Source organism: Euprymna scolopes, chromosome 42 (genome assembly GCF_053919585.1).
Source record: "Euprymna scolopes isolate OS-2025 chromosome 42, ASM5391958v1, whole genome shotgun sequence".
Lineage (NCBI taxonomy): Eukaryota > Metazoa > Mollusca > Cephalopoda > Sepiida > Sepiolidae > Euprymna > Euprymna scolopes.
In genome coordinates, this window is record NC_136523.1 from 35687704 (window position 1) to 35701436 (window position 13733).

The 13733-nt window shown below is 33.5% G+C and overlaps 1 protein-coding gene across 4 annotated transcripts in view; it reads right to left on the reverse strand.

Annotated features, from left to right (window-relative positions):
- Positions 1–13733, reverse strand: part of LOC145267017 (dynein axonemal assembly factor 9-like) — a 159657-nt gene that overhangs the window by 8556 nt on the left and 137368 nt on the right. For all 4 annotated transcript variants that reach the window (XM_080122933.1, XM_080122932.1, XM_080122931.1 and 1 more), the window contains exons 32-35: positions 11891–11972; positions 9296–9381; positions 7533–7616; positions 4252–4355 (exon numbers count right to left, since the gene is read on the reverse strand). In XM_080122933.1, the coding sequence (XP_079979059.1) occupies positions 4252–4355; positions 7533–7616; positions 9296–9381; positions 11891–11972 (356 nt within the window). The remainder of the gene's footprint in view (positions 1–4251; positions 4356–7532; positions 7617–9295; positions 9382–11890; positions 11973–13733) is intronic.

The window sequence follows — 13733 nt, forward strand, 5'->3', positions numbered from 1 at the left end:
GATCGATCGGTTTTGAAAAAATATGTCATTTTATGCAAAAAAACAATATTACGTGCTTAATTGTCGTGCGCAAAATAGTAACATTTTTAATCAGTTCATATGCGTGTCCCATTGGTACAGTGGTAACGTCACTAGCTTTGACTGCTACAGTTTTGGTTTCAGTTTCGATTCTAGCTGATGGCACCCAAATACATTTTTTTTTTACGTTTGAAACCACAACTCTATAATAATATATATATAATCTGGACAAATTAAAATATCATATTTAAGCGTATTTTACGACCGGGCAAAGCCGAGCCCCCCCCCCCCCGCTAGTATTTATATAACTTTGGTATTTTAACATAAAACAAACGGTCAGGAATTTTAGCTAACAACAATAAAATTAATAACTAGCGGGACCTGTAGAAATTCCACAGGGGACTCATTCATATGTAATATATTGATGTTGGCATTCTGTAGATGTTCAGTGTAAATGGAGACGCTCTAATATTATTGTAGTCTTTTTGTTAAAACTGCAAAAGAATTTATCTAAGCTAGCATGAACGCCCGGCAACGCCCGGTTGTAAAGTACGCTTAAATATGATATTTTAATTCTTGCAGATTTCATATATATTATTATAGAGTTAATGTTCTATCGATTTTTATATGTTATAAAGTTGCGATTTCAAAAATAAAAAAATCTAACCATATAACTTGGGTGCATTAGCTTGGATTGAAACCGAAATAAAAACTTATGAATATATATATATATATATATAACTTGAGTTCCTGCCATAATCGAAACCGAAACCAAAACTTATGAAGAATTCTTGATAAAATTATTTATAAAAAAAAAATAGATGATTTAAGTGCTATCAACTATAGTCGAAACCGGAACCAAAACTTATGAAGAATTCTTGGTAAAATTATACATGGCAAGGAATAGAACATAACAATTAAACGTAAGAACAAACACACTATCGTATTAATATATAGATGATTATGAAACAAAGATCACATGATTAGATTCTTTGGCTGCACTGATGACGTAGTTGAGAAAGGAACAGTTTTAAATATAGACACAGAGTTAATCAGTTAGAGTTGAACAATCGAGTTACACAGACCAGGGGCAGTCAACTAGCGACCGTCGGGTTAGTGTTACAGAGAGAGAGAGAGAGAGAGAGAGAGAGAGAGGTGAGTAAACGTGGAGGTAGACACATTTACCAGAACCGGAGGTCAGCTGACCAGATTACGTATATGTGACGTGGTCAGGCAGGTTGGCTAGATCTGTGAGATTTGATTTGAGCTTTGAAGAAGACGGACGTTTTTCCGTGGTCTCCCCCTCTTAACTGGGGAGGGGGGAGACGAACGCTGATGTGTGTGAAGAAGAACCCACACAAGCAGATTTCACTTCCACCTGCTGCAGGACCTCTGAGGAAAGTGAAATAAAAAACTATAAAACCGATTCATCGTCTTGGAGTGATAAATCTTCGTCAAACAGGTATCAAGTCTCCCTCCAGGATGAGAAATTTCCAGATGGTCCGTTTTGAAGAAGCAGAGGTAGGTTCAGAAATTACATGTCACACACACGATTCCCTTTATGATAATCAAACACACAACCATTTATATTAGAGACAATCATACGCACACAAATACATTTTGATGTTATACAGTGTATACAAGAAACGTAAATGTATGCCTTCGCCTTTTGATGTTATACACCAAACGTAAAAAGTGACCCTCAAGGATAACCTCGATGATAACGAATATATAACATTAGACCATCGGGTTAGACCATGGGGTTAGACCGTCGGGTTAGACCGTCAGATTAATACGTAATATGACAAGCAGCAAAATCCCATCCCTTCACTTTTTTTTTATATTTTACTCACGTTCACCCCCCTAACAAGGCAGGGAAGCAGGTAGCAGGAAGGGAATTCCAAAGTCTAGCTGTTCGAGGAAAAAAAACTATTAGAGTAGAAAAGTTTCTGGCATTCAGCAGTGAAGGAGTGTGATTTTGTTGCTAAGCAGGTTTGTCTGGGATATGTATGTTGAGGGGGCACAAGTGCAATGAGTTCATCAGAGCACATTTCATTAAAATACTTGTAAAACAGGCACAAGGATGCAACATCGCAGTGATGGGACAGGGGTTGAGGCTTAGTTAACAAAGTGGGATATATTAGATTGAAAACTCTGTTTTGGACCTTATCCAAGAGGGAGAGGCTAGTTGTAGATTAGGAAGTTAAATCGCAATCCAGAGATTCTGCAATCATTGCAAGAATTAAAGGAAAACATCAGGAATGAAATAAGGGAGTTAAATCGCAATCCAGAGATTCTGCAATAATGTTTTTTGGAAAGAGCACAAATATTCGAAGCTGAAAATGGGCAACATTTAAAAGACATTATTTTTCATAAAGATTGTTTGAATTTTGCATTTTTTTTTTTTTTAATTTCCCAATATCTTAGTAAAATTGTGTTAACATTATAGAAAGATAACATCAAGAATAAAGAATCTATTTAAGTTCAAAACCCTGTAGTGACTTTCTGAACACCTGTGGAAGTCCATTTAAAAAAAGAAAATGAAAAAAAAAAAAAAAAAAAAAAAACTAAACTTTTCAATCTGCTACTGTTTAATATTAAAGTTATAAAAATAATGATAATCATGTTGAAACCACAATCTTCCTTTTCAAATAATGTTGTTGATGGATTTGTTAATATGAAGCTTCTTTCCGATATCTGTTAACCCAAGGATACTTCTTCAACCTTGATAATCTCTTTAATAAAAGAGATTTAATCTTTAATAAAAGAGATTAAAAAGTGTGCTTAGAAAGTGAACCACTTGAGATCTCACAAAAGTTATGTCCACTCCACTTTTCAAAACTAAGGTCAATAGGCATCTCCTGTCCTTGCGATAATCATCTTGCGTTCTTGTTAGCTTCTTAGATTAAGTGGCTTCACGCCTTGTCTGGAGCGATTTCCATAAAAATAAAATAAAATTTATTGGCAAAATATATTAAAGTGCAATAAGCCATGTAAATGGGCAACTAAAAGATGTGAAAGTTTTGTACAAAACGACTTTAAACCTGGGAAAAAAGTATACCAATGAAGCAAAGTAATTGACAAATGTTTGTTATTTTGGCGGAACCGGTTCACTAATCAAAAAGTAAAATATAATTTGTAAACATTAAAACATTATTATGAGTAAAAGGCCATTAAAAAATTATTATAACTAAAAGTCCATTAAAAATTATTGTAAGTAAAAGTCCATTAAAAAATTATTGTAAGTAAAAGTCCATTAAAAAATTATTGTAAATAAAAGTCCATTAAAAACTTATTGTAAGTAAAAGTACATTAAAAAATTATTATAAATAAAAGTCCATTAAAAAATTATTATAACTAAAAGTCCATTAAATAAATTATTATAAGTAAAAGTCCATTAAAAACTTATTATAAGTAAAAGTCCATTAAAAACGTTTATTATAAGTAAAAGTCTATTAAAAAATTATTATAAATAAAAGTCCATTAAAAAAATTATTATAAGTAAAAGTCCATTAAAAACTTATTATAAGTAAAAGTCTTTTAAAAAATTATAATAAGTAAAAGTCCATTAAAAACTTATTATAAGTAAAAGTCCGTCAAAAACTTATTATAAGTAAAAGTCCATTAAAAACTTATTATAAGTAAAAGTCCTTTAAAAAATTATTATAAGTAAAAGTCCATTAAAAACTTATTATAAGTAAAAGTCCATTAAAAACTTATTATAAGTAAAAGTCCATTAAAAACTTATTATAAGTAAAAGTCCTTTAAGAAATTATTATAAGTAAAAGTCCATTAAAAACTTATTATAAGTAAAAGTCCATTAAAAACTTATAAATAAAAGTCCTTTAAAAAATTATTATAAGTAAAAGTCCATTAAAAACTTATTATAAGTAAAAGTCCATTAAAAACTTATTATAGGTAAAAGTCCATTAAAAACTTATTAAAAGTAATAGTCAACTGAAAAAAGTAGGGGAAAAAACAAACAAAAAAGAAAAACTAAATGTTTTAATCTACTGTTTAATATTAAAGTCATAAAATAATGATAAACATTTTCAAATAATATTATTCATGGATTTGAACCACTTGAGATCTTACAAAAGTAGTATATAAGGAAAACTTTGCATATCCAGCTTGGTCATTCGCATACCTTTATGCAGCTGCTATTGCTGCTCCCAGTGTCGGTGGAAGAAGGAAAAAGAAAGAGGATAAGAATAAAACCGTTTTCTTTCTCACCTGCGAGTTTCAATTTTAGACTATGTTTTTCCAATGGCTGAACAAACTCCAGCTTAACATCTTCGATCGGGAGGAGCGGAGAGGAACTGGCTTGGTGTTTTTTCCTGGGGTCAAAAGTAAAGGAAATAAAATATCAGCCATGTCATCATTTTGTGTCAATCTTTCTTTTTGTGCATACTTTTTACAGAAGCTGCTAGTCACTTTAATTGAACAACGTTTTTTTTTTTTTTTTTTTGCTATTGTTTATGTTAATTGTATTAATTAGAGACATCCGTACATTTTTTTTTTTTTAAAATAGGAGCTAAATTCAATCTCACCTCCCGAAATAAACACCTTTTAACAATTGAAATAATTTCAAGTTGAATTTACTGTTTTATAATTACCAATAGTCATTTTTTATATCATTTGGAAATATTTTTTAAAAATTAAAAAACCTTACTCAAAAAATCTGTTTTAAAAAGATTGCGTTGCACTTGACTCCCTTTCTGCAAACTGGGCAGAGGGACCTGTAAAGTTTAGTATCATTACACCTTTTATTTGGAGACATACGTATCGTACAAACGGTTCTGTTCCAGGAATTCATTTTACTTGTCCTGGGACAGGTATTTTCCTCGCCTTTCTACTCTACAACACCGTCACTTATGTTTGCTCCTTAGGCATCTACCTTTTTAAGCCATTTCCCTAAAAGAAAAATTAAATTAAATTGGATGGTCACATTCAATGCTGCCAAGACTAAACTCGTTTCCTTCAATAATTACAAGAAACCTTCTCTAACACCAATAGCAATGGCCAAAGACTCATTACCTGAAAGTACTTCTTTTAAAATCCTCGGCCTAACGTTCACAAGAAACATGAGTTGGAACAATTACATTGTGAGCATTGCCAGGACCGCTGTGAAGAAGACAGGCTCTCTCTACCATGCTAGAAAGCTACTAACGCCTGAAAGTATACTGTACCTCTATAAGGCCACCATTCGCCCATGTATGGAGTACTGCTGTCACATCTGGGTTGGTGCATCTGCTACTAGTCTTTCACTTCTAGACAAGGTTCAAAAGAGAGTCGCCAGTCTGATAGGTCCTGAACTGTCATCTAAGCTTCAGCCTCTGCCCCATCGACGAAATGCCTGTTCTACAAGTATTATAAAGGTGAATGTTCTGACGAACTGCAAACACTTGTACTCCCTAAACGTAAATACACCCGACAAACCCGACAAGCAGCAAAATCCCACCCCTTCACAGTTGAGATCCCTAGATGTAGGAGAGCTTTCTACTCCAGTAGTTTCTTCCCCAGAACTGCTAGACTTTGGAATTCCCTTCCGGGTCCCTGCTTCCTCAACTGTACTGACATGCAGAAGTTCAAGTGTAATATGAACTGACATCTTGCTGCCCAACTCCCTACATAGTACCCTTGTAGCTTAGGTTCCTAATAGTAGCCCCCTACATCAATGTGGCAATGTGCCTTGTTTGAAGTGAAAATGTAACAAAAAAAAAATATACTTTAAAAAAATACAAATAACAATACGTTTATTAAATACTATCATGGGTACCCGGCATCGCCAGGATGTGGAGAGGTGGTATAGTGTTGTAGAAAGAAACTACAAGTAGTGTGAAGTGTATAAAATATAATACGTATTTATCATAAAGAAATGCAGGAGCCACTAAAGTGGTATGAGAGGAACGTGTTCGCAGCATGCGGTTAAACATGGTATGAATGTCTCCATTTAGTCTTTGAAACCAGTGGAATCAACCAGTCCTAACTGGTTGATTCCATTTAGTTCTCAAATAGGGGTTATTTGTACCCCACAGCAGATAGTAAGGCTATTGCGCAACCAGCCCCCTAAAAAAAAACAACAAAATAATAGAAAGTGCCTGTGCAAGCAAAAAAAAAAAAAAAATTAGCTGCAGTAGCCAGGCTCGAACCTGTAAAGCAAAAGAGAAAAAGGAGGTTACAAAAGGAAACCCATTAACTGTCTTGCCCACGGCACACTTGTGACGTCACGGATCTTTGAAATAACGTGTTTTAAAAGTATGTTGAAATCGCGAAGCGTGAATAACTTTGCAAAAATGTTGATACAAATACTGACCCCTCCTTGCAAAAAACGGCCCAGTTGACGATGAAAGAATTAATCTTTTTGGCCAATTTTTACATATTTGTTGTCCGAGAGATCGATCTTTCTAACGATACCAATTTTGTCAGTGTTTATTGCGTGTGTAGAAAGTTTTTGGCAGACATACAAACACACGCATATTCTAACCCACATGTTGCATTTTATATAATAGACTAGCGGGGGTGCTCGGCATTGCCCGAGAGTTTAGGTGGTGAAGTAAGGAACCCGGGGAAGGAGAATCAGAACAACAGTAGCAGGGGTGCTGGGGTGTGTGTAGGTTATGTAATAAGGAACCCTGTAAAAAAAGTGGTAGTAGCGGGGGGGGGGGTCAAAACAACAGTAGGCAGAGGTGTTAAAAAAGTGGTAGTAGCGGGGGGGGGGGTCAAAACAACAGTAGGCAGAGGTGTTAAAAAAGTTGGTAGAAGGCTCGAACCTGTAACGCAAAGGAGAAAAAAAAAAGGTAAAAAGTAAACGTGACGTCTTCGTTGATGTATCCATCGCCCGACCGGAAGTTTGGAACGTTGAAATTAATCAGAGTCAATTGAAAAGAAGACAATGGCTTGCTAAAATGCCAGCGAAAAAAAAAGCGACCCCTCCTTGTACAAAACTGCTCAGTTGAGGATGAAGGAATAAATGTTTTTGGCCAATTTTTCGATATTTGTCTCGGAAGGATCGAGGTTTAAAATGATACTGATCTCGTCAGGATCTGTCGCCTCTGATGAATACACACACACACACACACACACACACACACACACACACACACACACACACACACACACAAACACATTTTGCCTTTTATATATTAGACTAGCAGGGGTACCTGGCGTTGCCCGGGTGTGTTGCAGTGGTGTAGTAAGTTTGGGAATGAAAAGCAGCCCGGTTGGGGGAGGGGGAGAAACAACAGGGTGGAGAGGGGTTAAAACAAGAGTGGTGGTAGGCTGGAACCCGTAACGTTAATGAGAAAAAGAAGGTGAGGTTAAAAAATGTGGAAGTAGGCAGGCAGGCTCAAACCCGTAACGCAAAGGCGGGAAAGAGGGTCAAGCTATGACTGACAGAAAATCCCGAGGATCCGGGTCAAATACTGAAAGAGTACCAATTTGTTTTATGTTTGTTACTGCAACTGGGGTTAGGGTTAGTTAGTTAAAAAGTTTTGAAAAAGATTTTTATTTACCAGTTTGGATGGAGGAGATTCCTGGCTCGGCACAAAGATGGAGAATCAAAGGCGTTTTCTGACAGGATCAAATCCAAATCGTAACTGTCGAGGAAACGGGAAAACATTAACAATTATACAGCATAGGAATCGTCATCATCATCATCATCATCATCACTATCATCGTCATCATCGTCATCGTCATCATCATCGTCATCATTATCATTATCATCGTCATCGTCATCATCGTCATCATCATTGTCATCATTGTCATCATCATTGTCATCATCATCATCATCATCACCACCGTCGTCGTCATCATCACCGTCGTCGTCATCATCATTGTCATAATCGTCATCGTCGCCATCATCGTTATCATCATCGTTGTCATCATCATTATCATCATCATCACCGTCATCATCATCATCATTATAGTCGTCATCTTTGATAGCATTGTCAGCATCATCATCATAATCATCATTGACACCATTGTCGTCGTCATCATCGTCATCATTGTCATCATCATCATCACCGTCGTCATCATCATTGTCATAATCTTCATCGTTGTCATCATCATCGTCGTCGTCATCGTTATCATCATCATTGTCGTCATCATCATTATCATCATCATCATCGTCATCATCATTATAGTCGTCATCTTTGACAGCATTGTCAGCATCATCATCATCATTGACACCATTATCATCGTCATCAACATCATGGTCATTATGAGAGGTGATGGTGGCTAAGTGTTTAACAAATAATCATCATCATAATATTCATCACTATCATTGTCGTCGTCAGCATCATAATAATCATCATCAATTTCATCATGGTTATCATCATCATTAATGTCATAATCAACATTTTCATAACTACCATCGTCCTCATCCACATCATAATCACCATCATCATTTTCATCATTATAATCGTCATCGTCATCATCGTCATGATGAGAGGTGACGGTAGCTAAGTGATTAACAACACGGACCGACAACCTGAGTGCACCAAGTTCGAATCAAGTTTGTTCCACAGGAAACACTTTCACTTAGGGATGCTGGCAAACTTTCGCATGGGTTACCTTCAGTAACTGATGTTATTTCTATAAAGAATTCAAACTAGAAAGATACCGGGAAAACGAATGCCAACATTAATAATCTGATTCATTCGAAATGAATAGATGAGGCTCGTCCTCCTCTTCAACAACAACAGTAATCATCATCATTATCATCAACATCATCACCACCAGCACCACCATCATCATCACCACCACCACCACTACCATCATCATCACCATCACCACCAGTAGTAGACCAGCGGAAAAGAGTTCCACGGGCGGAAAGTTCTAGGAAAGAATCTTTGTTCATGGAATCCACATTTTGGCTAAACAAGTGTTTTTTGGTGAAAGATTTGCAAGGGGGGGACCGTAGATTGGAGCTCAGTCAAACACTTGCCATGAAAATACCGATAGAGCAGAGACAGGCTAACAACGTCTATTCTGTAGGGAAAAGGTTGTAGAGAAGAGAAAAGGGCATCGCTCACTAGATTACGAAGTCCATTTTGAATTCTGTCAAGGAAGGATAGGGTACTCTGAGCAGCTCCTGCCCATATGTGGCAACAGTACTCCATCCTAGGACGTACTTGGCTCTTAGACAGGTAGAGAATTGCATCGGCAGTGGAATATCTACTGGAGCTGTAGAATGATAAAACCATTTTTCCAGCGACATTGGCAAAAGATTTGATGTCTGTGTTCCAAAAGTAATTATTTATTGTTTATTTTTTACCTTTGAAACTTTCCTTTGTGTGCAGTAAGAAACTTGACTTGTGGATTTGCATGACAGATCAAAATTTGGATTTCTTTCATCAATATCTGAAAATAAAAATAATATAATTTACAACATTAAAGTTGAGTTCATCAGAGCACATTTCATTAAAGTACTTGGAAAACAGAAACTGGGAAACAATGGTGATAGGGGAAGAGGTTAGAGCTTCGTTGATTAGATTGGAAACTCTTTTTTTTATTACTATTTGAATAATATTCTGTGGTTTTTGATATAGATGTAACGTTACGTGGCGTTAGACTTTACTTCAGTAAATTCATAAAAAAAATTCATAAAATAAAACTTGATTTAGTAATTCATAAAAAAATTCATAAAATAAAACTTGATTTAGTAATTCATAAAAAAATTAATAAAAATAAAATTTTACTTAAGTCATTCATAAAAATATAACTTTACACCAGTAATTCATAAAATAAACTTTTTACTTTAATAATTCATAAAAATAAAACTTTACTTTAATAATTCATTAAAATAAAACTTTACTGTAGTAATTCATTAAAAATTTCATAAAAATAAAACTTTACTTTAATAATTCATGCAAATAAAACTTTACTCCAGTAATTCATAAAATAAACTTTTTACCTTAGTTATTCATAAAAATAAAACTTTACTTTAATAATTCATAAAAATAAACTTTTTACTTTAGTCATTCATAAAAATAAAACTTTACTTTAATAATTCATGAAAATAAAACTTTAGTAATTCATAAAATACAATTTTACTTTAGTAATTCATAAAATAAAATCTTATTTTAATAATTCATGAAAATAAAACTTTAGTAATTCAGAAAATAAAACTTTAGTAATTCATTAAAATAAAACTTTAATAATTCATAAAAAGAAAACTTTACTTTAGTAATTCATAAAATAAAATTTTACTTTAGTAATTAATAAAAATAAAACTTTACTTTAATAATTCATAAAACAAACTTTAGTAATTATAATTTTACCTTAGCAATTCATAAAAAGAAAACTCGGAAGTGGAGCTGTACGAGCCTTTTTCAAGTCTCACACAAAACACACATTCATATTTCAAGCTGTCATATACATACGCGCACACAAACATACGCGCCCACGTCCACACATGTACACATATTCACGTTCGCGTACATACACTCACATTCACGTGTATATACACACACGCTTACGTATACACATGTACTCACACACGCGAACACGAACACACACATGGACGACGTCACTTCCGCTTTCTAGGGAAATACACATGCGCAAAAGACACTCCAGAAGCGAGTATAAAACATGGAGACAAGCTGTTTCTAATCCTCTCTTTAGGACCAACTCTCAACGAGAGAGGTTGGGCTAACAAGCCGCCGCCGTTTCTGGGCGCGCGCACGCGCACCTCACGCCCACTTCCTACTATGTATGGGGCACGAGCTAATGACTGTATGTATACATTCTCCCTCTCTCTCTCTCCATCTACTACTGGTCACTAAGAACACCTTCGTGTAGCTGACTACTAACTGATGACAACTCTAATATCCACTCTTTGTCTACACGCTGGACTACCATTCTCAATTTTCCTACAACATTTATTTCTCTTCCCACGCGTGAACAAACAATAGTGACCCGAACTTGAGATGAAAACACATTTCCTATTCTTGTTACAACACCAGTCCTGCAACGAACATTGGTTACATACGCGCGGACATGTTATAACTAAAACGTCCATTTCTTTCAACAGCAAATAAACGACGTTTATCTTATCCATTAATTGAGTCTTTGTTTCCTTCAATCCCATTCGTTTCATTATTCTTTTGTAACGGGATTGGGGTATTTATATATCCTAGTCCCCTACAGAGCTGTAAATAGCTTATAATATGTTTCCATTTGTAAACCTACTTTATTTCCTTTTGGCGGATTGATTGTTGCTATTTCTTCTGATGAGTTAAGGACATAATATATTCACTGATTGATACAATAATTAAGTGATTGATTTTGCGCTACGAAACATATACTGTCAAGAATTGTAAATATCAGCTGAATTAAAGGAATATATTATAAGATGGTCAACATCATGAACTTTGGAATATAGTTTTTTGTCATTTATTCACTATATTTCTCTGTAATTACATTGAGCTTCTTAAATAAGGATTGGTATATATTATAAGAAAATATATTTCCACAGAAATATATATATATATATATATATATATATATATATATATATATATATATGTGTGTGTGTGTGTGTGTGTGTGTGTGTGTGTGTGTGTGTGTGTGTGTGTGTGTGTGTATTAAAGATTAAAGTAAGTTCTTATGCTTCTGATGAGTTGGAGGTGGAAAAGATTTTAACAATTGACATAATAATTATCTGAATGGTTCTGCGCTACGAAACAGGTGCTGTTATGAATTGAACATTTTAACATGCTGGAAGAAATAAACGATAAGATAGACAACATCTTGAAATTTGGAAAATAGACTTTTTGTCATATGTGTGTGTGTGTGTGTGTGTGTGTGTGTGTGTGTGTGTGTGTGTGTGTGTGTGTGTTGGTGAATTATTTATGCACAATCTACTCACCTCACTATCCTTACCCGTGACAAAGATGATGTTGTTGACCCATCCAGCGGAACATTGGTTCATCAAAACCGGAAACGGTAATCTGAAAAATTGAATAAACGCAAATATTTTTTCTAAATTTTAAAATATTAATGGAAAAAATTAAGAATATGGTTTGACATACATACATATATTAAGAATATGGTTTGACACACATACATACATATATATATACATATTTTATTTTTTAGTAAAATTAAAGATATCATTATTAATAAAATTTATGAGTCGTTCAATTATATAAGAAAATTGCTTAATCAAACAAAAAAGAAAGTTTTGAAGGAAATAGCATCTAAAATATTATTACAACCGGATATGATATATAAGAAGGACTATTTCATTCAATGGTATGAATATATTCTAGATATAATTGACACTAAATTATATAAGCCACCAGTGAACGATATAAAAAAGAAACCTAAAAATGTTTGTGTAGTTTTGTATGAAAATAAAGGTTTTGATGATGTAAATTTACCTAAAATATTTAATAAACAAAAAAATATTCAATTACTACCAAATGAGTTCCAGAAAAAAGATCAAAAACCAATAGTTACATATAAACTAGGGCCAACAATACGCAATAAGATTTTTAATTATAAGAAAACGGTAGAACATATAAATATAAAAGATAATAATATAAATATTCCAGAATGTGAATGTAATTTCTCTCCGTTCTGTAATAATGAGATAAAACATGTAATTACAGGAGATTTAAAGATAGTAAATAATCCTAAATTAAGAAAACTACTTAGTAAGGGTCCAAATTATAGAGAACCTAAATGCCTAAATTACACTAAATGCGTTAAAGAAGTTACTAAAGCACTAGAAGGTTTTATTATGTCTATGATAAAGAAATATAAATTAGCACAGTCTACATTTGATGCATGGAAAAATAGTATAATTGAATGCGTAAATAAAAAGGTTAAACATATAAAACAATTTAAACACCCTAGAAAAACCAATCCTCTTTTAAAAAATTCAGAAATACGGAGGAATTTAAAATACTTCAAGAAAAGTTCGTAATAGTTCCGATTGATAAAGCGGCAAACAATATAGCCTTTATATGTAAAAAATATTATATACAACGTTTATTGATAGAAGTAGGACTTATAGGAAACGATTCGGATACGATACAGAAGTAAGTAATAGTAATTTAGATAGTATTATTTTGAATAATAGTTTTATTAATGAAAAAGTAGGATTAAAGTTAGAAGATAAACACAAAAATCTTCCATGTATGTATTGGATACCTAAAATGCATAAAAATCTAGTTGGGGCTAGATTTATTGTAGGTTCAAAGACGTGCATCACTAAACCTCTAAGTAAAGCTATATCTAAAATATTTAAATTAATTATAAATCAAATAAATAATTTTCACCTGAAAAGTAAATTCTATAGTAATATAAATCTATTTTGGGTAGTAAATAATTCCAAACCAGTGAAAGAAAAATTAGATAAAATAAATTCCAGAATAAAAGCAAAATCTATAGCTACTTATGATTTTAGTACGCTATATACTAAAATTCCGCACGAAAAACTTATAAAAGAATTAAATGATACTGTAGATTTGGCTTTTCAAGGTGGAAAAGGTAAATATATAGACTTTTCAAACTCTAATGCTTTCTGGTGTAAAAATAAAAATAGCAAGACTAGTATTTCTAAAGGTATTTTAAAAATGCTTGTAAGTCATCTTATTAAAGAATGCTATTTTCAAATAGGAAATAAAATATTACTCCAAACGATAGGTATCCCAATGGGATTGGATCCGGCACCATTTTGGGCAAATTTGTATTTACATAGACTC